Below are 26759 nucleotides of genomic sequence, written 5' to 3'. Positions count from 1 at the left end.
TGTTCAGATTTGTTGCAATACTGACTGCTACTGGAGATCCTTCCTGACATAATGAAGATACTTGAATGAAATGAGTTACATTTAATTTACTTTTGGGATAAGCAAAGTATTTTTTAAATTGAATTGGACTAGAATAAACAATCACAGTATAAAGTATTAAATATCAAGTCTTTAAATACCTTACTGATATAACGTATCTTGAGTCTTAGAAGCTAAATGTGAATAGTTAATATTTTCCCATATATTGTTTTTGCATTCCAAAGTACTGAATGAATAGCAGTATCTACAAACTAATGGCCAAGTTAAAAAAAAAAGTCTGCCAGAATCAGTTTTCCATTGGTTAATTCTTCTGATTTAGTAGTTTTAACTTTACTGTCTGAAAACATTGGAGAGAATATTCTCATTGTATTTATATTTAATTGGAGTAAAGAAGCTTTTCTTGTAAAATTATTCTTCATACCAACCATCACAACAGATGTGCCAAACCCTGAATTTTAATGTAAGCCAAGCAGGTCTTATTTTCTACATAAATATACATTGACATCAGAAGCAGAGGTACATTCTTAAAGCTGGAAATCCTGAGTTACAATTCAAGCTGAGTGCAAAGAGCATTAGAGTCACATTTCAAAACTCCATCCAGGAAGATCAGGGAATGAAGACGCTGTTTGATCCCCAGTCTTTACTTCTCGTCACTCTTTTTATCTTTGATTTGAGACTTCAGGATCTTCTCCACAGCAGCGTAGCTCTGGACCGCGGTGTCGTACGCGGAATCTCCGGTAGACTTGGCGATGGCCGCCGCCTGCTCCGGGTAGTAAAGGGAAGCGCCCAGGGTCATAAAGCCCGTTGGGTAGAGGACCTTCTTAATCCTGGATCCTCTGGCCAGAAAAAGCCCGGCGACTCCGGCTAAACCGATGACTCCTGCCCGGGGATAGAAGTCTTTAGGAGGGTTCTGTAGATAGACGTACGTGTCGTTTCCCAACTGGACGACCTTCTGAACTTTGGGTTTAATTTTTGTGTAAGTTGACTGGCACCAAGTAGCGTACGGCTCAGCTAACTTCCTGACGGTGGCGACTTTCTCCTCCAGTTGACCCGCTTCAGACTCCTCATGCCGGAGAGTTTGAGGAGGAGGAGGGGCTGTGTAGAGCGACAGCTCGTCCAGGTTTACCGAGGATGTCTCTTCTTTTTCTCCCTTGTCGGCATCATCAGCCGCAAAAACGGTGAAAGGCAGGAAACTCGAGGCTCCCGGCATGACTCTACCTGTCACCTTCAACATGATTCCTGAGGGCCATATGCACTGGCTACGGAGACCGCCGAGGGACAAGACTGACTGGCGCCGCATCTATAATTTTTTTTTCCAAACAGAAAAACCCGCCAAAAATGTGATAATGCCGTTATAAACATATTTATATATATTCTATATGCTCAGACATTCTCCCTCTCACGCAATTAGTTAATTTAATTAAATGTATGGATTAATTCAAATTATATTGAAAGGGACACTGGTAATTATGTGAATATGACCAAATTAACAAAACATCAAAATATTTGAATAAAAACGGGATAAATGTTACCTGTTATCAGTGAATATATAATCTATATCAAAGTTACATGGGTGTAAACCACTAATAAATAAAATAACCTTAAAAAGAAGAGCAGTGGTGTTCTTTTGATATTAAATGTAACATCAAGCTGGTTCATGTGGTACCACTAAAATATGAGATTAAAAAAACTATACATGTCCACTGCTTTAATATGTATGTTTAGTTACTAATATGTAACTATTTATGTTTTAGAACGGTGATTAAATTAAGCATACATATTTAAGGTACATATCCTTAAAACTCGAGATTTTATACATATTTTTTTTAAATAGGACTTTTACTTGGCTAATTTTACTCAGGCATTTTTTATTTACTTTTCAGGCCAACGTCTCTAGTTACCATGGCAGCCAGTCTCCATGGAGACAGGAAAACGACAACACCAAAGGTTCGAACTCTAGTGAGCATGCTAATCAGCTGGGTTTTTTTCGCTTCTTAAGGCTAAGTAATTTTATCATTCGTTTTTAAGCAACAGTTGTTAGCTCAAAACCGAAGCACAAGCATATTATATGCATTAGCTGCAGTTTTAAGGCAGGTTTTTCTTCTTTTCTTATTTGTTGTTATGGAATTTCTCGGAGTGTCATCTTACCAAAACTTGCAGGCCTTGTCTGCGCTGTTATCAACTCAGCAGGAGGAAGATGAGGATGAAGACTGTAAAGTAAGATTACTCACAAACACAAATAAACAGTATAAGAAAGTTTATTTAAAATGGATAGTTTTAAAATGTAATTATTCCATAAAAGTTATGTCTGGGTGCAGTAACGTTGAACAACTAAATTGGGTTTATTTCAGCAAAATGCAACAGCCTATAGACAGCTTGGTCCTGGACATATTGGCCCCCCTCCTAAAAAAGAAAAAGAAGGTATGTGCACTTGTTTATCTTGGTTAAATTTATTTTGAACAAGAACATGTTAAAAGCTCAAACTGACTTTCTGCTGATTTAGTGTCTACTGCCTACACAAAGAGAACCAGTAAAGATATCTGGAGTGAGGAGGAGGTGGCTGAAGGCTCTCAGTATGATGATCTGGCTGACCCGAGACCACAACCTGAGTAAGACTGAGGAGAAAAACCTGTAGTGGCGCTACCTTCATTAGAATACAACACAAAGGCTTCACGGTGGATTGCAGCAAGAAAATCCTGGGTTTTAATCTTGGCCTGGGTTCTTCTGTCTGTGCATGTGTTGCTTTTCACCCACAGTCTAAAAAGATGACTGTTATGTTAATTGGTTACTCTAAAATTGTCCTTTGGTACGATTGCAAGTGTGTCTGGTTGTTTGTCCTATGTGTCTCTTTGTAGGATAAGAATCCAAACTACATAAACAAATTGACTCAAAAATGGTGTTTTTAAGGAAAGACAGTATTACAAAAGAGATTGTACAAATGCCTCAACAGTTGCGCGTTTGTTGATTTTAACAGTTTGCTCTTAAAGCATTTTATATGGCAGAAAAGTATTCTAAATTTAAAAGTTGGATTTCCTGAACTTTTCAGCATGAAATTATTTTACATCAATAAAAGTTGCTTTCATTTGAAAGTTTAATAATCTTTACCAGAAAACTAAATAAGTGAGTTTAGTTTCCTCATACTATGACAATGTGCAATTTTCATGTGCATTCTAATATGGCTCGTTACAGGTATGAAATAATCCTGAAGCAGAGTGTTGGAACGGAGGATTTGTTCCTGGGCTTAAGCCAGAAGGACCCATCTTCAATGTGCTGTGAAGCCATGCTGGTAATTTATTAAGCATCAAGCAAGTTGTTCACTGAAATTAATCAACTTTTTTCACATTGGAAAACATCTTCAAGCATTTGAATAAAGACAAATGCAATTTAAATGTGGGTTTAAAATATTACAGGCTCGGCATCAGGAGCTTCATTTTATTAGGAAACCTGACATTGTGATTTTATTGTTCAATAGTGTGATGACACTTATACATCACACTAATTATACAGCTTATAATTAACCCATGCAGTCAAAGGGTCAGATAGAGTTTTATTGCATTGCACCTGAAATGTAAATCCTAGCAAAAACTGCATCTAAGCTGTCCTTTATTGGGATGAAAACTGAAATCCATTATAAAGTGCGTGTCTAATATAGGAACAGAAATACAAAGTATGGAATTTGTTTAAGTGTTTTCCAGGTCTAGAAGTGTTTTCTAGACCTGGAAAAAACTAAGAGTATTTTTCCACACTCTTAATTTCTATACTCTAAGAAATTAAGAGTATGGAAAAATATTTGTATTTCTAGAGTTAATTTCCGATACCCTTGTCTATGCATCCTCCCTCCAGTCCTTCCTTCTTTGTTTCATTTCTTACTTTTCTTTCCTTCCTTATGTTTTCACTTACAGTTATGCCCAACATTCATAGAAAATATGGCAAATATGTTTGTAGATATTTGCTCAAAAGATTTATTTATACTTTTGAAATGATTATTGGTATAACCTGGGACTATTCAGGATATTAGAACGATATTAATATTTTTTCCTACCCTTAGGTTAAAATAAAGCTACCCGACACAAAGGCAAAAGATGTCTTCTTGGATTTAAAGGAGAAGTACCTGGATCTGCGGACTCCAAAGTAGTAAGAGAGGTTTTGAAAATCTTGTCTTTTATTTTTGATCTCATAAGGAGAATTTGCTGCTCAGACTCACCGCTCGGATCTTCAGACATTTTACTTTAATCAGTGTTTCAGATCTTGACGTGAGCTTCGATTGCAGTTCCAGCCAGCTCTTAACATCCTCCTCAACCACTTAACATCTCTCTCCTTCTCACATCACTGCTTTCACTTGTCGCTCTTTTCTTTTTTCTTTTTAGTAAACTGGGTCTCCATCTGCCCCATCCCATCCAGAATCAAGAGGGCAAGGCTCAGTTCTTTAGCGACAGGCAGGAACTGGAGGTGACTCTACTGTTGAAGTGACCCATGGACTTTATCAACATGTAGTAAAAGAAGGATAAAGAAATTATTTTAGCTTTAAAAAAGAAGCAAACATCTTGGTGGGAAAGTAAGGATTGCACACACAGGCTTGTTTAGTGCCTGAAAACAATGACGGAAGAAAATCCCATTTATTTCTGTAAATTTTAATTAAATCTGGGCTCTTTTCCATATGCAGTCTCTGACTTCATAAGAAAAAGTTATAATAAATGTTTTCTGTGCTTCAGTAGTTCTACGCTTGTTTTAATTTCCTTTCTATCATGTCTGTAGAGAAAAAAGTTAAATAACTTTTTTAATTGAGTATTGGTTATTTAGATAAGACAGTGCCCTTTTTATAGTTGAGTGATTTAGAAGTTAGACTTGATTGGCTTGAAGCGAAAGTATGGAAATAGAGGAACAAGAAAGCAACATCAACAGAAAAGGAGTATTGGCCAAGACCTGAGTTTCCCAACTTTTTAGTTTCTGACCCATCTTTGCAACAAACACACCGTTTACTATGCTCTCAATGTACTCTGCAACATTTTCACCTTTTTTTTGTCAGATTACAACCAAAAACTTTAGTGTATTTTATTTTGTTTTTTATGTAAAAGGCAAAGATGCATGGTTTTTAAATGTTTTTACAAATGAAATACAGCCGCTCCGACTGAGTCAGTACTCTTTAGGACTACCTTTCACGGAGCTACAAGTCAAAAGTCTCTTGAAGGTCTGCACATTTGGACTGAGCTTTTTGCCCATTCTTCTTTCAATAATAGCTCAGTAAGTTTGGATGGAGAGCATCTGTGTTGTAAGACGAATCCTGCTATAATTAAGATTGCAATAATTGGTTACAAGTAATCAAATTAAGTTTATCCAAGTTTAAGTTGTCAAGTTAAGTAAAGTTAAGTGAAGTTTGACAAACTACAGTCACTTACTTGTGACCAATCACATTTTTTTTAAACAGTTGTAGATGTGTTAGGGGAAAATTCTTTTATTAAAGCAAATTACAGTATAGTAATAGGTAGCCTAATCTATCAGCAGGTATTAACTGATGCATGGTAGGTTTAATACATCCTGTTGCCAATGTTGTTGTCAAAGAAATCGACTTTAATCTGATCATTTTCAAATACTTGAATATTGTTTATATTCACAAAAATCCTAAACCACTACAACTCATATGACTTTGGGTGTCCATAAAACTAATAGGCCTAATGAGTTTATATTGGGCCTATGAAAAAGAAAACAAAAGAAAAAACTCTGGGTCGTCCCAAAACATTGTTGTTCGATCAAATAAAGAAATGTTCACTATATATACTTCTTGCAGGATCACGGAGGGGCTGGTGCTTATCTCCAGCAGTCATTGGGTGAGACCTGGCTACACCCTGGACAGTCGCTTAAATTTATATTTCTAGGGATCACCCTAACTTTGGGGAATGCCCCCTTCACTTCTATAAATGAAAAAAAAAATCTTTGTCTCATATATTTCTTATAGTTACATTAGCTGGCCTAAAACAACAATAATAAGTTTCCTGTCTTTTCACGGGGTGCAGATGGCAATAAATGGGAAGTCACGACAAGTAAATAACAGAAGCATAATGCGCCTGACCTAATGTTGTTATCAGGGCGCATCTCTCTGAATCATGCCCGGTGAGAGCAGTGCCACACCCTCGGGCACCGTTACCTCAGCAGCACCGGTACTGGGTGCTCTGGGTTGGTGTTGGTGGGTGGGTGTGATCATGTGACGCCTTCATTTCCGAGACAACAATACAACACCGAATCGGTCTGCATCGTCTCTCCCGCTCTCTCTCTCTCTCTCTCCCCCCTTACCTGCGCCTTGCTCTCGTTATGGCGGACGGCGAGAGGTCCCCGTTGCTCTCAGATTTGGGGGATGGTGCTCTTGGCAGCGGTAACGGCGGGGTTTCTCCCGGCGCTGGGTCCTACGGTGTGCCCAACAAACCAGAGGGTGAGTATGCAGAGTGATGCATCCTCTGTCCTTACTCCAGCCTCTGTTAGCCTAGCTTACCATAGCCTCTAGCACTGACTGGGCATTACGGTTAGCCTGTTAGCTTCACTATGACAGGGACTAATTGTGGAGGGTTTATGTTGCTTGATAAGGATTTTGTACATAATAGCATCTAATGAAGACACTCCCTCTGATAAATTGTGTAGTTTTATAGAATTTATATGAACCAGGTAACCGTTGTATTATTAGCTTAAATGATGCTAACTCTTTAGCAACTATTTGCTAAGCTTTACCGTGAACTTGTTTTAATGACACTATTAGAATGAATATTTTGGGAGTATTCTGTTATTTTGAACAGTTTGTTTTAGCTAAATGTTGTCTCTGGGTGTCTAAATAGAAGAAATGGTAGCGGTTGGCTAGCATCCTAGAAACACCTGATTTGATTGACAGGAGGAAGTGACTACGGATGCTGCGGAGGGATGCTGCGACCCGTCATAACTCCCAGGAAAAGCATTTAAATATTCAGAGAGAATGTATTTCACTTTTCACTAGCCTCTCGGTTTTCTCTGAATAAAAAAAAAATAGAGCAGACAGTTTTGCATGCTTTCATATGATTTTTAGGTTAAGCTGTTCCACACACTGTAGTTTAGCGGCTCTCATCCGCATTCCAAGACTGTTTTTCTACTAAAGCTCCTTTCTGCTGAACTCCAGACCTAATCTCATTATCTTGTTTGCTGTAATGGGTTACTTGTCATGAGTCTTTTTTTTTTCCCGGTCCACTGCATTTCTCTTGTGACTTCCAACAATCACACATTTGTCACACAGGCATTACTACTCTTATATTTTGTATTCTATCCTCCTTGTTCAGGTTTTCCCCCTTTCCCCAGTGCCAGTCAGCCCTCGGTACTCCTAGGGGAGGACCCTCCACCCTACTCCCCACTCGCCTCCCCGGAGAGCGGAAATGCCCCTGTTATCAGCTGCAGGGTGTGTCAGAGCCTCATCTCCGTGGAGGGGAAGATCCACCAGCATGTGGTGAAGTGTGGGGTTTGCAATGAAGCAACGGTGAGTTACTCCAAAAGAGTGTACAGCAAAATATGCAAAAAATACTCGGACACATAAAATAGAGGCACCAACTATTAGATCTGTCATCACAAATGAGTTTAGATCTCAGTTTACCACAGATTTATTGGGCAGATTGCACTGTTTGTAAATCTGATTCAGGGTCTGCACTCAATTCCAATTTGTTGAAAAGACTTATTTACAGCGCTGTCTCCACCTTTTGCTAGAATTTTCAGCAGAATTGAAAATGTCAGAACAATTTAAATTAAGGTAATTTCCAAATCTGGATAAGAAGGAAAAACAGAGTATGGAAGAATATGTGCATTTCTGCACCTTTTTTCATATCCAATTCTCTAAGGATTGTATTCATTCATTCATTCATTCAGTGAGTGAGTGAGTCAGTCAGTCAGTCATTCATTCATTCATGGATTCCTAATTGCACTTTCGAACCATTAGAACAAACGTTTGTTGTAGTTTATTTTTAAATGATTGACCAAGGTATTCAACCTTTTTGTTTTTGTCAGTTTGTTTTGTTGTTATTCATTTTACATTTGCTGTTGTATTTCTAATCGCACTGACTGAACAACGTAAGGTTGTGTTCCGTTTACATGTTAGACCAAGCTTGTGAATCTGTTGGTGTATTTAAGCGCAATATACTGGTGCAGAGTTGTAAAATATATTTATAATTAAATACATTTATGTCTGTGTTTGAAATAAGAATTGTTTTAAGTTAATTCAGCACTGTTTTTCTGTATTGGACTGGTATCAGCAACACTAAACCTCAGATGTTTGTATCGGAAGTGAAAAAAGGTCATCGACCCTCCCAGAATAAGCGAGTGTAGACATTAGATGAATTTGTATTTTTATACTTTAATGTCAGGTTAATTACTGAGAAAACCAAGTAGCTGGCTCTGAAAAGCCCTGAAATGTTTACATGAAAATGTGTAGAAACCCTGTTTGCAGCAGCTACTTGTTGTATTTTACTCAGCATTTTCCTACTGACATTATCATAAAGTATCCTGATGTTGAGCTTGTGTGTTTTTTTAAAATTGTTTCAGAGTCATCCTTGTCTGGTTCATTAAGCTTACAGAAATCAATTTTATTCTTCACCCCTTGTTAAACGGGTATGCAAAATTAAAAAAGGTAACAGGAGGATCTATTGGTATTAGATTTGTATCTGCACATGCAAATTTGAGACTTTTATCTTTACAGTTTTTAATAAAAAATGTCTCCATTGTCTGTCTTGACAGCAGACTGGACTATACTTGTAACAGTGAAGCTGTTAAGAGGGAACAGAGCAGACTGTACTTCATGAGAAAGCTTAGGTTCTTTAGGTAATTTAAGCTAATTTTGCACTTCACTTAGAAGTAAATAAACCATTTCAATGTCACACTGGCATCAACATAGATTCTTGCTGTATCAAATATAAGTGGACAGCTCTAAACATGAACATCCAGTCCTGGTTTTAAAACGCACGCTGAGTCATTTGATATTGACATGGTTCAGACTCGTCGACAATATATCCAGTTATTTATTGCAAAACTTCTGATGCACTTACTGACGGATGTAAAATCAGTAAAGATGGATAAAATAGTTTGTGACTACAGAGTTTAGAACCAGATCAAAGGCATTGAGGTTGTTGACCACTCCAAAACTCCTCTGCCGTATATTCACTGACAGATCGCTGTTTCATGCACAACTTGACTGTGAGCATAAGTGCTGTGTGCCAGCAGGCGTGCATGGCATTTTCCAGTGGAGAGCTAAGGTTGTTGTTGTGTAACTGACAGCCCTTTTATGGCATACTGAGTAATATCAACTCCTATAGCAATCAGAACAAACATTACACTATAGCAAACATTAAGGCCTGATTATTATTTTTTACAGAACCACAAAGATTTCAACAAGAAAAGAACAACAAATAATGATCCACTAGTTGCTATTTTCAATCGGCCTTTCGATTGTAACAATGCTGATTATTGTTAAAATATAGTAAATTAAACTGACTGACTTCCAATTCTTATAAGACCTTTTTAAATCCTTTACCAGACTCATAAGCTGCCACAATTCTCCCTCTTGAGGCCTCAGACAGCTGTTTGGATCTCACAGTGGTGTTCATTCTCACTTCATCAGTTAGGAGCACAACAAATTAAATGTCTGAGGATTAAACAGGAAGAACCTTCAGAATGCTGAGTCATTAGGTCATAATCAAGTGCAGCGGATGCACTATGGCTGTGTGTCAAATTAGCCAATTTTTAAAGGTCTACTGATTGTTTTATCACTTGAGCTTTTCAGTATTGTTATAATTCACCATCTTCTTTTGGCTTTTCCATTCAGAGATCGCCTCTTTTTTTGTTGTTTTTTTTTTACTTCTCCATGTCCCTAACTAAGGGGAGAACTAAATCATGCAGGATGCCGGCCATCGAGGACCGACTTTGGATACCACAGTACATACTGTTGGTTATTATATACATAGGCCAAAAGTAGTGAGACTTATTGATCGTCATATATTTAATGAAATACAACTTTGATTTTTCATAGATTTTTTTCCTTTACTTCCCAAAACTGAAAATTGAATAATAACAAAGCCTGAGCTCCAAGAGTAGCACAGTGTATCAGTCTCTGCCTCATCAAGCCTTGAAGGTTACAACATAACTGCAATATTGATATATTTTATTCTGTCTTTAACAACAGTTTGAATATTCAGTTACCTGTTAATACAACTACTTATGTAGTTATTGTCTGCACCTATGTGGGATAACCTCCAAAGGCAGAGAATGTGTCGTAAACTGTGTTGCACAGCATTCAGATCTGCCAGTTTCATTTCTCCTGCTGTCAGTTATACAGTCTTTATGTGGGATGTTAGTAGTGGCAGTCAAAGCTAACTAAAAAGTTAGTTCTGTCATTGTTAAAACACTGCAACAACACGGTATTAAATTCAAATTATATCTGTCACTGAAAGATTACAATCATTGCTCACCAATAACATTTTTGCATTGTAATTTACATGTTTTATTCTTTAGATATTGTATTTATGTTTATATCTTGTCCTCTATTGTCTGTGTTTTATTGTTTTGTGAGGACAGGAAGCAGAGCTGCTCAACCCTTTCAAAATAAGAGCATGGATATAAACGTCTTAACTACTTGAATTCTTACGTTAATAACCTGTGCATTATCACAGATGTTGAGCTTTATTCATCTGAAAGTTTACAAAGCAACCAAGTAAATAGTACTTTAGAATATATCAGGTAATATTAATTTTGGGGAAACTAATTGCACTAAATGTTTTAAAGCTAAATAAAAAATTTGCTTTGGACTAGCGGAAGTGTGGCCACTACTGGATGTTAGGGTATATGCGTCTCTGTAAAGACAAAGCGGTTCATGTTAAATTTATGTAGTCTTGAGTTCAGAATCTGGATCTTATTTCAACACTTACCTTAAGCATAAACAGAACAGTTCCTACTCTAATGACTGAGGTAGTTGTTTTAAATGTAAAACAAAAAGGTAAAAATGAACGACAGACTCAAAAATAAGAACTGGATTTTTCTTTTTTGTTTATTCCTCCACACCTCTGAGCTCCAAATTAATGTTCAGAAGGATTTGGTTGGATGAATGCAGTATAAGTCAGTTTGTAATTAGGTCTTCTTCCAAATGGCATATTGTCAGTGAAGTTTATAATGAAAATATTCATCACACGCAGCATTATTAAATAATTTAATTTGTAATCAGAGCTGATTTCTGCAGACAAGGACACGAACAGACATAAGCGACACGTTTAAAAATGTCTGCACGTACAATAGCTCTCATTATGCTTGTGTGGTAATTACAACAATGATTCAATTATTTGATGTAATGCTCTGAAGTCTTTTGAAATTATTACCTCTATCAAGAGATTGCAGAGTTGTGACAAGAAAACAGCTTCTCAGCCCAAACTTTACTTGCAACTTCTAATCATGTGTTCGACCACAGAAAAAGGTTCCCGTTGATTGAGGTGGGGGGAACGATTTGACAGTTGCGCTGATGAAATCGCTGCGAGTAATTTCACCAGCAATCACAGCTGCATTCACAGGTTGACGTGGTTCCTGGAGGGTGCATCGCTGGCAGTGCAGATCAATATGCAGATGGGAGAAGAAATGTAAGATTTGCATCAGCCTGTACCGATAAGTAATAACTACTTGCAGATGGAGGCAACATATGTAGATTTACACAATACATTATGTAGAGCTTGTGTAGACATGCACTGTTAGGCATGTTTTATCAAGCATATTGTCATCCAGGTCTCTAATTAAGCTGTTTTAATTCAAACATATAAGCACCTGCAGTTATTGAAATTAAATATGCCATTTTCTTTGTTTATTAACATCATTATTTGGGCTCTGTTAGGCACATATTGTCCTCTTTCATTACCGGTTGTTGATCTGCTCGTTATTGCAGCAATGTTTGAAGCTGCAGTGCACATCTCTCAATGTTTGTGTTCTTATTACATTAAAATAATTTCCATTTGAAGAGGGGTAATAGAGGAATATAGAGTGGGTATTGTACTGACTGAGTCTGCTAGTGGCTTTGATTCATGGAAGGATTAGAGAGACTCCTTGATTATAGCTGTAATGTCCACAATATGTCATTCTTGATTACAAACGAGAGAACTAGGATTTATGCTTATAATAATGTCCCGGACCTTTAGCGGATGGCAGTAAGCAATCCAATGTGTTTGTGTGTTTTAGCATCACCATTTTAGCTTCCCTTTGGCTCAAATGGTAAAAAAAACTAACAAAAAAAAACAAACAGGATCAGCTAGCATCCATCCTGCGGTTTTGGGAGAAGTATAAACCCATCTGAATGTAATCTGGATTGTCTCATCATTTGATCAATAGGTGGAAACTGACTGCAATACACATCATTGCAAGTCGAAGATTTTGCACTTAGGCAGATTTACACCAAAGCAACAGAGTTTGTATCAGACACAGGAAACAAAAGTGCATGATTTATTTTGTCAGAACGGGGTGAATAAACACCTAAAAAATATTTAGTTAAATGAAACCGCTCAGAAAAGTGCAACACAAGTATTGACATATTAAAGTACAAACTAGAGATGCACCGATCTGATATTAATATCTGTATTGGTCCCAATATTGAAAAAAAAAATCTAGATCAGGTATTGGTGACAATGTGCCAGAGCTAGTCAGTTTAATTCTGTTTTGTGCTCTGAACAACATCATGTTTTATTTATTTATTTTACGTCATATTTAGAATTATTAATTGCACTTTCTGAACCATTCAAAATAAGTTTTGTTGCAGTTTACTTTTGCGTTTGACCAAGATAGTAAATCTATCATTTTGTCAGTTTCTTTATTTATTTATTTTACATAGGCTGTTATTCTCTTGATTGCACTGATTGAACAGACTAAAGTTGTGTTGTTTGTTTTACATGACTGACCACGTTTGTGAAGCTATTAGTGTATTTAAGTGTGCTTTATTGGTACAGAGTTATTAAATGCATTTTAATTTAGTACATGTATGTTTTTGTTTAAAAAGAAGGAAATGTTTAAAACCGTTCAGCACTGTTTTTCAGATCGTTATCTACTAAACTTTAGATATTTTATTGGTAACAGAAGTAAAAACAGTGGATCGGTGCATACCTGGTACAATTTCTTCTTTTTTTTTTTAAAGAAATATAAAAAAGGTCTGATTAAAACTTTATATGATGGTACATGTAGTGAAACAATCTGTGATTTTAAGTTGATGCCTTGAAGAAAATATACTATGTGCAACAACAAAAATTATGCGCACCTTTAATAAGACACTCAAACATAGTTGGGGCTAAATAGCGCTCCAGTTTATTATTTATGCTTAATTTTTTTAAACATATACTTCTTATTTCACAAATCAAATGCAAAGTTTTTGGTGTTCTTATACCATTCCACACGCTGCTTAATTGGCTCTTTGAGTATTGTTTTATATTTGAACTCTTACTAGTTATAAATCACCACCTTAACTTGCAGTTTGTGTACAGTTTCTGCTAGAAAACAATTTTCTCCTTCCTGTACTATTTATTCATCCTCGCCCATCACATATAATTGGCTCGTTATCTTCTCCTCTTCGGCTCTGAGGTTCTGCTGCCTTCTGATCTCCTGAGCGTTTCTGTCTCCCTCTGCAGCCCATTAAGAATGCCCCAGCAGGAAAGAAGTACGTTCGCTGCCCTTGCAACTGTCTTCTCATCTGCAAAGTCACTTCTCAGAGGATTGCCTGTCCCCGACCATATTGGTGAGAAACTCTGTGTGCTTGTTTTCTGATCGCGAATGCACAGCCCTGCAGAACTCCTGTAACACACTGTCCTGCTAGAAGGAAAGAAAAGCAGAGGAAGCAAGGTGCAGTGAGAACAGCAGGCCTTCAATTAAGGCCTTTCTGCCAGCACAGTTAACATGAGGAAACCTCATTAGAACGACCGTGGCATGACTTTTTTCCTTCTATTTGGCAAGTATTGTGAAATGTGGAAAGTCACTATAGCTCAGTCTGTAAAAGTTTTTTGTTTTTTTCCCCCTGGTATCTCCAACTGCATGCTAATTTTGTCATCCAAATATCTGTTTATACTCAGGACAATTTTTAGAGCAATGGAGTTTGGATGAATAACGAGATTCGAAAAACTCCTCAGGCAATTTTTGCAGTTTTGACAAGAGCTTTCTGTCTACAGTCTCCAAGGTGCAAAGGAGATTCCAAGCCTCTTTAGAGAAAAATACATACAGTCTATCCCAAAACACAAAGCTGTCAGTCCTAATAAATGTATTGTTTTAGCAACTCATCCGAACTTTATGATTTTGATGCCTGGTTTGCTTCACAGAGGTGTTAGGGTTGAGGAATTGATGTTGCAGTACAATCTTCTCCATTTTATCAGCTCATGCTGTTTGCTTTTTATCTGCTGTGGATCATAAAGCAGGCTGCACTAAATACATGCAGACATAAGATCAATTCCAGCACATCGGAGCAATTTGAATCAAGACACAGTTGTCCCCTCTTAAGCAACAAGCGCAGCAAGTTCACCAACGATCAGTGATAAAAAACATAAAATGAAACTTTGTTTTAAGCCCAGTAGATATTTTATTTTAGTTTGGGAAATTATTTGCAATGAATGAGACAATTTACCTTCTAGGACAACCCTGACTATTTATATGATTTCTGTGTAATGTAACCAGCCATGCTTTCTATTTGCCTTTGCTGAAATGTATATAAATATAGGCATGAAAACTCAAGTTTGCCCACATTGAGAACCCAAAAATACTATTATGACGTCCCCTACCAGGGTTTACTCTCAAAATATAAAATTAGTAATGGCACATTTTCATTTTTTATATGAAGCCTTTGGCTGCAGTAAACTTTGCTGTTGCTGGTGGTGCACTGCTTGTGTTTGACAAAAAAGTTGTGAGGCTATTTTTTTAAAGAACAAAAAAAGCTTATTTTTCTACATCTGCGTATTACATTCCTGATTTAACCTCATGTTTGATTTCTTTGACGGTAACAGATGTTTTTAAGATGATCTTGGAGTAACAATTCAATAAATTTCTCCACATAAAAACATTATCAGCAGGAGAAAGATGAGATTTTGTTGAAGACTGCAGCTGTGTGTGTCAACTTTAATGTCTGACTGGACGTTGGTGGCAAAGCCCTAATCTTAAAAATTTGCAATCAGGGCCTCAGAAATTTTTAGAGATGCACAAATCAGACGACTGGTGCTAATTTTCCTTCTACCCACAATAAACATTGATTTATTATTCTGTGTTTTGGTCTCTGTTCCTTAAGATTTAAAACTCCCAATTGTTTCGGTCTTTAAACACATCAACAGCACATACCTTGTTTGAGTTTAGTAATAATCATGCAGAGATTGGAATTTACGCTTTAATGCATCAGTGGAGATAATTTTTATTTATTGAATTTAGAATCATCGCCCTTATCAAGAAAACAGCAGAACATGCTTTTTGTTTTAAAATATGATCGACAAGTTTCAGTCATTGAATTATAGTGAAGTTTACACAGACGGATTTGCGAGTTAATCATGAGAATATAAACTGGGATAAGCAAGTTAGACCTAAAATAAAACTGATATCAGTTTCTGCAGGGAAACGGCTTGATTTGTGCGCATCTAATTGTTTGAAAAAAGATCTGAAATCAGGAATTTATAAAATAATAAATCTATAAATGCAGATCATAGTTAGGCTTTCGGCTACAACCTCTGTTGAATTAAATATATAGCTGTATTTAAAAGCATTACTCTTTAATTCTTGCTGAAATCTTGTACCGTTTTACCATTCTGGTAAACGTAAGTGGAAATATTTACATAATATTCCTGTTTTCACTAACATCAGCCTAATGGAGTATAATTGCTCACTGAGCTCTGCAAGCTGTTTCTGCTTATTGTGTGCATACTTCGTAGGCAACTTTCCCTCATTAAATACTCTTAAATGTTTACCTCCAGTGTCACTGTTTTGCATTCCAGCCAGACACGCTGACTCAACCAACACTTCTCCGTTCCTCTGTCTGATCAGTGATTCCGAGCCGCTGTCTGTGTCGGGGGAAGTAGATTTTTATGGAGGTTTTGTGTATAGTAATGAGAGAACGGGCTGCTGATGGATTTCATAAAGCCGTGGTGCAGCACGCCCTTGAGATAGCAGCTCAAAACATCAGGCTTTTTGACAACGCAGTTTGCCCTCACACCAAATTTTATCATGATTGTGATAATTCACTCGTGGTGGGAATGCTGACTTTGTGTGCCTGCCTGTCTCCTTCCAGTAAGAGGATAATAAATCTGGGTCCTGTTCATCCTGGGCCGGCCAGTCCTGACCCTCAGCCTGCTGGAGCCCGGGTCTCCTGTGGACACTGCAGCAACACCTTCTTGGTAACGGCTTTCTCCTTAAAAACACATCAAAATAATAAAGAGAAACAAATATTGTCAGAATTCAGCTTGCAGCACAGTCTCTTTTTTTTGGTGAAATTTGTTTTGAATGTTTTATTTGAAAAATTTAATTCGCTAATAAGAAGCTGTTTATTTTAACTTCCTTCAGACTAGATTAAGACCACTATCGGTATTCAGGATCATTCATATTGTTTGAAGGTCGGTGGATTGTGATAAATCCTTCTTCTCTGTTAGCTCTGAGCAGATTTTTTTTTACTTCTCTTGGCTCTCTGGCTCTAACAAGCAACCTAAAAGTCACACAACTTCCTTCAGTCAATCAATCGCTGTGCTATTTGGAGGTGTATCTATGCTCCTCCGCAGCTGGAAGCCCAGCTCATCAATGTAAGTGTAATTTGGAGGCGTGTTTGTATCTGCGCTTCTTAGAGGTGGGCATTTTATTATGATAAGTAATTTGTTTTATCGTTGTCTCAGTAACAATAAAGTTATTTCTAACATCAACATGTGAAAATCTCATCCCTTTTTGCTCGACTTTACGTCAATACAGTGAAGGGCTGATTTGTTGATTAATTTTGGGAGCAACCCATTAATGATTAGATTGCAAAAGGTGCTTAGTAGGAGCTAAAACATTATCATTTGTGGAGTTTTGGATAGAACATATTTACAGACACAGGTTTCTTATTTTATATCTTAAATCCAAAATGTATATATTCTTGTGCAGTTTTTGCTTAATTACTGCTCTGGGTATGTTGTACTTTTGACAAAATTACCAATTTTTAAAGGCATTCTCCAGTTAACAATTAATCTATTGCCAAATTAGTTGACGATTATTTCAATAATAAATTTATCTAATGTCAACCTTATCTTGTGCAGCTTTAACAAGGCCAAAGGTCATTAACATACCACCACTGCTACTACCATGCTTTTTCATAATGCTAGAAAAGCATGGAAGTAACAGTGTGAAAGGGGCCCTGATATTGGGACCCATCAACACGGCTGTCAAGTAAAAAATAGAGAAAATCATAAAATATTTAGAAGAAAGTAACTAACATACAGGTATGCAAAGCTTTAGGTAGACTGAAGAGCAGTTCCACAGCTTTGCTGACCAGCAGAATAATAATTAAAGCACGTTGGCTTTTGTCTTTTTGATCCTCGGGTGACTTTTCTTCCCTCCAATTGAAGCATTCTGGGAGAATTTCTGCAGGTCCACAAGATATTTGTGAAATATGCTGGTGCAAGTAAATTATTAAAAAGACAGGACATCCTTCCTGCGAGCCAAGAATGTGTTGAGTTATCGCTGCAGATCAATAGCCATAACAACACACTGCTGATGTATTATGGTCATTTTGTGTTGAAGGGAAAGAAACATTTTTCCTTACTGCTTTTTTAAACAATCTACAAGACAAGTAAAGATAGTTATGAAATATATGATGGAAGAGAGGACATAGGTTTAGCTCAAGAAGGAGGAGAATGGAGAATTGTGTGAAATATTGTCTGACTGATGCAGAAGGGGGTTTTTAAAGTTTAGATGAACGTTACACAACCGCTTGAAGGCAAGATGGCTGAATGAAAATACAAATCTGTGCCCTGGGTGGGTTTGTAAACTAATTAGTTTTCACCCAAGCAGTGATGATATGTTGTGTTGGTCTGTCTGGGATATATTTTCACTCATGTATATTTATTATGGAAATGAGAATAGAGTTTTAAGTACAAAGTGCCTGCTGAAGCAACAAACTGCAACGCCTGTTAGCGGGAAATAAAAAGCGATTCCCAGTGGGCACACTTGATAAGTTTTTATCACTGTAGCTGAAACCTTGGCAAATATGCAGTTTGCTTTTTGGCTCCATTTGATGCTCAGGGCGTTTAACTTTTGTGATTTCAGTGGACAGAGTTCACGGACCGGACGCTGGCCAGGTGCCCGCACTGCAAAAAAGTGTAAGTAGCTTTACGCATTTTTTTTTTTTTCTCATACACCAGCTGACTTTTTCTGTGCTCATTTTCTTTACCATCTTTGGCCTCTGGCTGAAGCTTTAACCTGCAGAGCCAGAAAAGACCAAACCTTCCCATTGGTTTTCAGGTGATAAAAAGCCTGAACTTATTTATTCCTCCTCAGTTTCATTTTGAATATGTTCTTCCCTTGAGGATTTAGTTTGAACATTGCTGCAGTCCATGTTTCTGTAATGTATAAATAAGCTTCTTAGTGTTTTTCACAATGTTCTTGTGATCAGCTGCAAAGGAAAAGAAAAGCAGCTCTGAGGTGGTTTAAATCACACCTTTTTAATAGCCAGGGCTCTGAGGCAGAAATTTGATTAAGATGGAAAATAACTGAATATAAAAAATACTTGTACTTTTTCAGACTTTATTCTCCATCCCATTAAGTAAATATTATATTTATCCATGTACCCAGTCGTCTATTTATCCGTCCACTCAGTCAAGTCATAGATTTAGAGATTCTGTATTAAAATACTGGCATCTGCAGCACATGAATTTGAAATTTCTTCCAATTTTGTGTTTATTGTTTAAAACGAGCAAAAAAAAAAGTATTGCAAGCTTTGGAAATTTTAAGTTGCTATTTAATTTTAGTTTGCACATGTACAGTTAAACCAAAAACTATTTACAATAGGGCTGCACAGATTGCAGTTTTCTGACTGATCACAGATCTTTAAAAGCCTGAGCTGCTGATTCTTATTTTGGCCAATACCCATTGTTTTATTTTTCCTTTGGAAAAGTTGCTTAATATATTGAGAAATTAGCTGACTTGGAAGCAGAGGAGTTACTGTTGTCACCCCCTTTCAATACAGAACAAAATTGGACAGTGGTTGATTTTCAGATCTCTTCAAAGGTAGATAAGATCAGTGGATACGATCGATTTCACATATAATTATTGACTGACCACAGATCACCCCAAATTAGATAATTGGGGCTGATTTATCAGTGCACCTCTGATGCATTCAGCTAAATAAATATGATTTGTGTTCACCTAAAACAGTTCAAGTGCCTTAAAAGAAATAAACAATGAGATGAAAGTGATATTTAGTGATGATTTATATCTGCATTATGGATGAAGACGAAGATGCTGGAATTATTCTTAAGAGTAAGTCCAGTGAAATTTATAAAAAAGAAAAAACGCACAGTTTGCAGGTGGATGGAGTATTTTCAGGTTATTTTTTTGTCTAAGTGGGTTTGATGATGGTTATAAAACATCTTTCCGCAGAACAAAGTGAGTGAAAACTTTAGTTTCCTCCCTCTTCGACATGCACATCAGCTCAGTGTCATAACCAGCAAACAGTCCGACTGAAAATTTATGGTGGAGTTTGAAAAAGAATGGTCCATGACAGGACTCCTTCGTGCAAAGCTGATCTGTCTGCAGCTGGGTGAGCAAGTTGGTAACTGATTGATGAAGGTCTTTGTTTTTCATTTGTAAGGTCCATGCCTCAACAGCTCAAACTGTCAGGGAAAAAAAGTGAGGGAAGAAAGAACAAAGTGCTTTTTTTCCACTTTATGATGCAGTCGTTTTTCCTGCAATTAGACTAAAAAGACTAAGTCAGAAGTTGGAGACTTTTTTAAATTTAATTTTATCACAGCAGAACTCCGTCACTGTGCTTATAATTAGCTTTATTTAGGAAACTTTGTTAGGTCAGAATATAAATGGAAGTATTTCTGGAGGTGTTACTTTATTCCCTTGTTTACAGGGATAACAGAAAAAAAGAAGCAGTTGCTATTTCTTTACGTTTTAAACACGGAGCGAGGCCATATTGAGTTCTGTGAGTAATAACCCTACACATGCCAGCTCTAACAAAGCCATTGTTAATGACAACAGATGCGCTGAGCATTGTGAACATCTGCGCCTTTCCTGGTCATTAAAATGGTTGCTGTTAAAACATGGAATGCCTTGGTGGTTTTTGTTTGGAGCAATGAAAAAAATCAAACGTTTCCTCTCCTCCTCCGCAGATCCTCCATTGGACAGAGGTATCCCCGGAGGCGAAGTTTGTGGTGCTTTCTACTCTGCTTGCTGTTCAGCATTTCCACTGCTGGACTAATGGTGAGTGAACCCCAACAAGGATTTCATATTAGACGGTCGGAATACCAACAATCTTTTTTTTTTAATTTTTTAATTTATTATGTATTTCCTAGGTACATTGTGTCATTTATAGCACAATCAAATAATTGCTAATTTCAGTTGTTATAAAGATGGTATTCGTATAAAACATAACTTAAAAGAAATGTGATTTCCTAATTTAATGCCTTGAAATTGGGCCTCTGTCTCTTTAAAAACTTCAGTTCTTTCTGGAACAAACTCAGTTCCACTAGGTGTTTGCCAATTGCTGATGGCTAGTCTGAAGGAGCTGAGTGCAGGAGGAACAGGGGAGGACCGCTCTTTTAGGCTTGTAAATTACAACTCTGAGGAGCTGTGTCCTCGAGGGCGGTGCGTTTTCAACAGCTGAATGGTTGTGATGGAGATGAAAGGATTTCTCAAACATGTATGAAAGAATCAAAGCAACACTGTAGGTATGTTTCTGATGAGGGAATAACATTATAACATGATGCTAAAAAAACAAAAAGAGTTGATTTTACATAATACTGCCCATTTAAAAAGTCAGCCAAAAATAGATGGAAGCTGCAACCTACACCATGACCATCAGAGGGTGCAAGATGAGCACAACATGTGTAGATCTGCTTAGAGTTGTGAAGAAGCCAGTAAATGTCTCACCATTTAATCTAGTTTTATGAAAAAGGCTGTTTTAATTACAAGAACGATACAAGAGATGATAAACGCCAAGTCTTCATACGAGTGCACTTCATCAAATTTCTAACAGCATGTACCGAAAAGAAGGAGGCGCTCAAAAGGCTTTCAGGATTTAATTTTAAAAAAGCACATTTTAAATGCAGGGATCTAAAGATTGATCTTCAACAGCTTTAACATGTGGAACAGGCGTTTGATCGGCAACAGAAGATGAGAGATGGGACCCAGAAAGAAACCTGAATCATTAAAACAATCTGGATTGTTCATAATTGAGATAAGAGCAGAAAAACTGATAAATAGGTCAGAGGAGGATGTTTTCTGACCTAATTAGTGTTTTAGTTTCTGTCTCGGGGATTGGTGTCATGGCCGACTGAAAACATGAACTCCAGGTTCTGAAAGAAACAGGTTTCAGTCCAACAGCTGAAGGTTTGACAGCTGGAAGAAATAACTTTGATCTGGAGGTTTGAAAACTTCTGATGGGGTTACATTCATCCATCCATCCATCATCATCCATCCATCCATCCAACCATCCATTTGTCCTGTCTTGTCCATCCATCATTCACCTTTTTCTCTCATCCATGCACTAATCCATCCATCCTTCCATGCATTCATTCATCCATCCTTTCTTGTCCATCTATCCATTCATCATTTTCTCTCATTTACCCATTCATTCATTCATTCATTCATTCATCCATTCATTCATTCATCAATCTTTTTCTCTCATCCATCCATCCATCCATCCATCCATCCATCCATCCATCCATCCATCCATCCATCCATCCATCCATCCAGTCTGTATCTATAGTTTTATATTTAAGGCCTGCCCTCTACAGAATTTTCTGAGATAAATTTCTGATGAATTGTTTCTAAAACATATAAATCCTGAATATTTAAATAAGTCTTCATCTGTTTTCCTTTTTACAGCCATGGCAGTTTCCTTCTAGAGTTTGTCCTTTGAAGCCTGTATCTGCAGTGAAAAAATGTTTCTGAGTCCCCCACACTTTTCAGTCCTGGTTCCTTCCACAGTTAATCGCTTCTACCAAATAAAATCTATTAAAGCTGGTGGCTGTAATGTGACAAAACGTTTACTGGGTGTGAATATTGGCTCTAGCTCGTAGATTTGTTTTATAGTTCCTTTTACATTACAGAAGAGGTTTTACACTCATTCTTGAATAAAATAAAATATTTAATACATGGCTGTTTAATTTTTTCCTGGGGTTTACTGAGAGCGATTTATTAGCTAATCCACAAAAATGTTAATATGTTAATCAGCAGTGAAAGTTTGCTGATGCTTAACTGAAATTCATTGAAGATTACAGCAACATAATTGGGCATTCCAGAAAAAAAACCTCTGCAAATATGATTATGTCTTTACGCCGCTTGGTTACGTGGATTTTCTATGTGTGGACTGGAACTAGCCGATTGTTGTCGTGGCGTCATTTAAAGGGCCGGCTCTGTTCTGTCCCGTCTTGCTTCAGGCTGGAACGTGGGTGAAGGTGCAGACCTACCCGGGCATCTATGCCTCGTGGGCTGTCATGCTGCTCCTGGTTCTGGTCACCTTGGCTCGGGCCTTTTACTGGGTGTGCATGAGGGTCAGCCAGCCGCTTCAGAGCTTCACATAGAGGCCCGTCATCTGCCACCTCCCGACCCGACAGGACAGAGGAAAGATGGCTTCGAAACAAAACAGAATATACAGTATATATTTAATCCAACCCCCCATGAAGAAGAAGTTCTGCTCCTCCTGTCTTTTCCCTTCTAGTCAGAAATGTTTCCAGAACTGGAATGGTGGCAGCTGCAGCTGCTTTATCGTATCTAAGTGGATCCAGCCTAGTGTAATGATGTCCTAATCCAATCATCTGGCCAGTGTGGGGATCATTTTAACATTTTAACACTTGTTTTCCTCCTTATTCCCGCGCTGTTGATAACTTTCGGCTTCAGTCTGTGGCGCTCCTGTTTTTGTTTTGAGGTTATTCCCCATCAGTCCAGACTCAATGTAAAACCATTCAGCCTTTAAGATGTTCAAACTGCAAAACAACTGTCAGATGAAGCTATTAATGCCGGCTTAAGCCTCCCTTTGTCAATCAAAAGATCAAGAAGCTATAGAAACTTCTCTGAAAAATTACAATTTAGTGGAGTACGGTCGTAGGTGATGATTTTGCCCCTCCTTAACTTTATGTTTATGTCAAATTATTCCCCTGAGACTGACTTTGATCCAAATCAGCTTGAAAGCCTTAAGAGGAGGTGTGATAGAAGGATTCAGCACACAGACATGCAGCTACGTCAATGAATCACAACAAAGGGGTGATGCTCCTTTTTAGAGCTGCCTGGCTGCATCGAAGGCAGCCCAGCCTCCTTCTTCAAAGATGGACCTAAAAGCAGATTTTCTCCTCACTTTTGTCCTTATCTCAGCAATAGAAGAAGAAGTAGTTGAAAGGTTTTTTTTGTTGTTTGATGAGAGCAAAGCCACAAGATTTATCTTAGACGTTTCATCTTGTTTTTTCTTTTTTTCTTCCTATCTTTAAATGCATCATATAAACCGATGAATGAAGACATTCCCATTCCCTAAAACATTCCATCATACAGGATTATTTTTGTACTTTTAGTTCCTTTTCACTAAAGGAAACAAAATCTGGTCAAATGGAAAGTTGTTTTGTTTTTTTAAACTTATTTTTGGTTGCAGTTCACTGCCCTGAATTTTCGTCCACTTTAATGATGAATTTTTTTGAAGACGGAGGCTGAGCTCTCATTAGTTACAGAATGACTAATATAAGAACAGCTACACACTACATATATTCTCACTCGTCCTGTTTGTGGTTCTGACTGCAGTTATGTTTTTGTTGTTCTCGTTTATGTGAAGTATGATGGCTTTTTTTTCTGCTGGATTGTAAATATTTATGTTAATGAAAAACAGAAGTGACTAAATGAATTGTTTCTTTGCGTTCAACACTAACTGCTGTGATTGTAAGTTTATTTGTTTTTAAGAGAGTTATTTTTGCAGCTCTTCTTCTGTTATGTATTTAATGGGCTGATTTTGTTACTAACCCAATGAGCCTCCGGACGCCTGGTTGTGTCCAAACGCACGTCGACAAAACTCACAACTGTCAACATTCTCACATGCAAATATTTAAATCAAGTACAAGATGAAGAGAGGAGATTAGGTTAAGCCGTTACACTGATCTGAGGTCGCAGACAGTTCTTATGGAAGTATCATTATTTATTATGCACACTGCAAAATGGGATCACTTTTACATTTCAGTTACAGTTTTTACAGTCTTATTATGGATGACTTCTGACAGAGCGAGGTTTTTTCACAGCCTCCCTCCTTTGTATTTATTTCCAGTACAATAATCTAACCATCTCCTTCTATGACCACAGCATTTATTTATAAGGGCAAAATGAGGTGAAAGTGATCCTTTTGCACTGGAGTGATCATGTTTTATTATCAGTGACTGCAAACTAGATTAATCATGTTAAATCCAATAATCAAGAAGCTGACTGATGCTCTTTTCAGAGTTTGTTTACACTCAAATAAAGACATGATGATGATGAACATGATGTATGAAACGGCTGGTCTTTCTTTCTTGTTGCTGCGTTTTCTATTAAGAGGTGCACCTGGGTTCTAGACCAGGTTTTATACACCACAGCCCAGGATGGATTTGAATTGATGCTCTTACTTTACGTTAGAGTGGAAAGCCCCACTGAACTCACAAATCGGTGCGAAATAAAATGAGAAGTGCATTTTCTTTATTTTCCAGGTGTAGAAAAGTATGGAAAAAAGCAAACAGGACAATGGAAAAATATTACTTTTGCAGAGTTTATGCTCCATCTCAGAGATCTGGTGTCTGCGTTATAGTACAGTGAACCTTTTTGTCATGTTGAGATGTTTTGAGCTGTGAGATATGATTCATTATCCTGCTGGAAGCGGCCATCAGAAGGAAACTCATGTTCACCAACAACGATCAACCAAGGCTTTAGTGTTTAAACAGCAGGCAGGCGCCACTTAGAGAAATATATTTAAAGATTTAAATTGTGTTCAAATTATTTAGCAACTGTGTAAATGAAAACTATGTTAAATAATTGTAACACATCAGTTGTGTTGAATTATTAGCACAGTAAATGTTAAATAAAATGGGTCATCCTTGTAAAGAGACATCATTGTTGGATTTTGACTCAATTCACATTACTAACACATCTGTTTTAAGAGTGTAGCAAAAATAATTGAGATAATACAGCCAGGTTTTGGCATTTTCAAACATAATTTATTGGAACTTCTTGCTGTTAAATAAATTTTATAACAATGAACAATGCGATAGCTGTCCATACCTAAGAGTATGTCTTGTCGATGTAGTCTCCAACCTCCATATTAAACTTCATCTGGTCCATAGATGTGTTGAATTAATTGTTCTATATTATTCAGCTTTGTTTAAATTAAAAAAAAAAACATTGGACAAGTTTGACGATCATAAACTAATCTCAGTTACAGAATACTGAGATTAAGCCATCTTCTTTCTCTGAAGTGGGATAATTGAAGTTAATCTGAAAAGCAAAATTCAGCCTTTTCTCATTTTGCAATACCTCCATTAGTCTTATCGCCATTTTTTTTTCCAATACCATAGCGAAATGTTTGAAAGCAGCTCTTTTTTTTACCCCCCTCACTCGACCAGGCCTCCTTTTCGGCATCCTCTTGAGTTTCATGCGGATATATTTTTTGCCTGGACACAAAGAGATGGAGGGATTAAGTACGAGGAGGAACCTTTCAGAAACCACAGCTCCCCGGAGAACGGCACAACCCTGGCAGGCTAAGAGGCCAGAAAGATAAAAAAAAAAAAGAAACAGAAACTGATTCCAAAGCCTTCTGGTTTTAAAGTGAAAAGTGGCATCAGCAAGCTTTCATTCTGTCACACATGAATCCACACTCTGCTTTGGGGCATTTTGTTGTGAATTTATTGACTTAATTTTTCATTCATGAAATTATCCCTCTTTACCTCTGAAGAGAGAGACGAGCCATGTCTCCGCTCAGCTTTTATTCTCTTCTCTGTATTGATAGCTTTCCCCCCTGTGAGATACTCTGCTGACAATTCAGCTGATGCGGCACAGCCATAAAGCACAGAGGAGAAAGGAAATCTCTCATGTAAATCATCTCTCTTGTTCCTAACTCGGATTATTACAGCCAACCCTGCGATGAGATTTCATTATACGGCAACCAGTTACAGCAGGAGGTGCAATATTTTGTTCTAGCACCGCTGATTATGCCTTTTAAAGCACCACTTCACTGCTTTGGGGGACATTTATTCATTATTATACTAACAGCATGATGTGATTCTTTTAAAATATAGTAACACAATCATTTGAATGGATCTTCTATCATGAACATTTGAAGGAGCTGCTTTTGTCCAGCACATTCAAGTTCAAATTTCAGAGAAGTTTTTGTAGGAGCAGAAATCGCAGCTCTACAAATGGACTGTGTATTTTATATATTTGGACATGTTTGTAACACACTTTATAATAACCAGGCTGGAGGAAGATGCATAAAGTGAATAAAGCAACAGCAACACTCAGCCGCTGGGTTTAACCGATAAGGGTAAATGTTTCTA

At 37.3% G+C, this 26759-nt stretch overlaps 3 protein-coding genes across 5 annotated transcripts; 2 read left to right on the top strand and 1 right to left on the bottom strand.

Annotated features, from left to right (window-relative positions):
- Positions 1–476: 476 nt before the first annotated feature.
- Positions 477–2261, bottom strand: LOC102234673 (MICOS complex subunit MIC26-like). The gene is made up of 2 exons (XM_023335669.1): positions 2188–2261; positions 477–1339 (listed from the first exon to the last, which is right to left on the bottom strand). Exon 2 carries the CDS (start codon positions 1337–1339, stop codon positions 680–682), a length of 660 nt encoding a protein of 219 aa, XP_023191437.1. The 5' UTR covers positions 2188–2261; the 3' UTR covers positions 477–679.
- On the top strand, positions 1301–4750 carry pih1d3 (PIH1 domain containing 3). Of its 3 annotated transcripts, XM_023335670.1 has the most exons (8): positions 1301–1379; positions 1923–1986; positions 2200–2256; positions 2391–2460; positions 2543–2648; positions 3229–3325; positions 4088–4173; positions 4407–4750. In XM_023335670.1, coding segments are annotated over exons 1-8 (585 nt in total). In that variant the 5' UTR covers positions 1301–1377; the 3' UTR covers positions 4510–4750. The 3 variants fall into 3 exon arrangements, with proteins under 3 accessions (XP_023191438.1, XP_023191439.1, XP_005796625.2); XM_023335671.1 differs by lacking the exon at positions 1301–1379 and having other exon boundaries at positions 1860–1986; XM_005796568.3 differs by lacking the exon at positions 1301–1379 and having other exon boundaries at positions 1898–2256.
- A 1279-nt stretch (positions 4751–6029) lies between these two features.
- On the top strand, positions 6030–24720 carry pip4p1 (phosphatidylinositol-4,5-bisphosphate 4-phosphatase 1). The gene is made up of 7 exons (XM_005796566.2): positions 6030–6463; positions 7332–7525; positions 13677–13783; positions 16301–16406; positions 18304–18356; positions 20373–20463; positions 22644–24720. The coding sequence occupies exons 1-7, from the start codon at positions 6346–6348 to the stop codon at positions 22785–22787; spliced, it is 813 nt and encodes a 270-aa protein (XP_005796623.1). The 5' UTR covers positions 6030–6345; the 3' UTR covers positions 22788–24720.
- The last annotated feature ends 2039 nt before the right edge of the window (positions 24721–26759 follow it).

Source organism: Xiphophorus maculatus, chromosome 6 (genome assembly GCF_002775205.1).
Source record: "Xiphophorus maculatus strain JP 163 A chromosome 6, X_maculatus-5.0-male, whole genome shotgun sequence".
Taxonomy (NCBI): Eukaryota; Metazoa; Chordata; class Actinopteri; order Cyprinodontiformes; family Poeciliidae; genus Xiphophorus; species Xiphophorus maculatus.
The sequence above is the reverse complement of the archived record's forward strand: the minus strand, read 5'-3'. Positions and strand labels throughout refer to the sequence as shown.

Excerpts from the sequence above, each read along its gene's own strand:
- LOC102234673 (XM_023335669.1), bottom strand. The coding sequence starts at position 1,339 with ATGCGGCGCCAGTCAGTCTTGTCCCTCGGCGGTCTCCGTAGCCAGTGC.
- pih1d3 (XM_023335670.1), top strand. Across the intron at positions 1,987-2,199 it reads GGAAAACGACAACACCAAAG|GCCTTGTCTGCGCTGTTATC; the intron begins GTTCGAACTCTA and ends CAAAACTTGCAG. Across the intron at positions 4,174-4,406 it reads GATCTGCGGACTCCAAAGTA|TAAACTGGGTCTCCATCTGC; the intron begins GTAAGAGAGGTT and ends TTTTCTTTTTAG.
- pip4p1 (XM_005796566.2), top strand. The coding sequence starts at position 6,346 with ATGGCGGACGGCGAGAGGTCCCCGTTGCTCTCAGATTTGGGGGATGGT. Across the intron at positions 13,784-16,300 it reads GCCTGTCCCCGACCATATTG|TAAGAGGATAATAAATCTGG; the intron begins GTGAGAAACTCT and ends GTCTCCTTCCAG. Across the intron at positions 18,357-20,372 it reads TGCCCGCACTGCAAAAAAGT|ATCCTCCATTGGACAGAGGT; the intron begins GTAAGTAGCTTT and ends CCTCCTCCGCAG.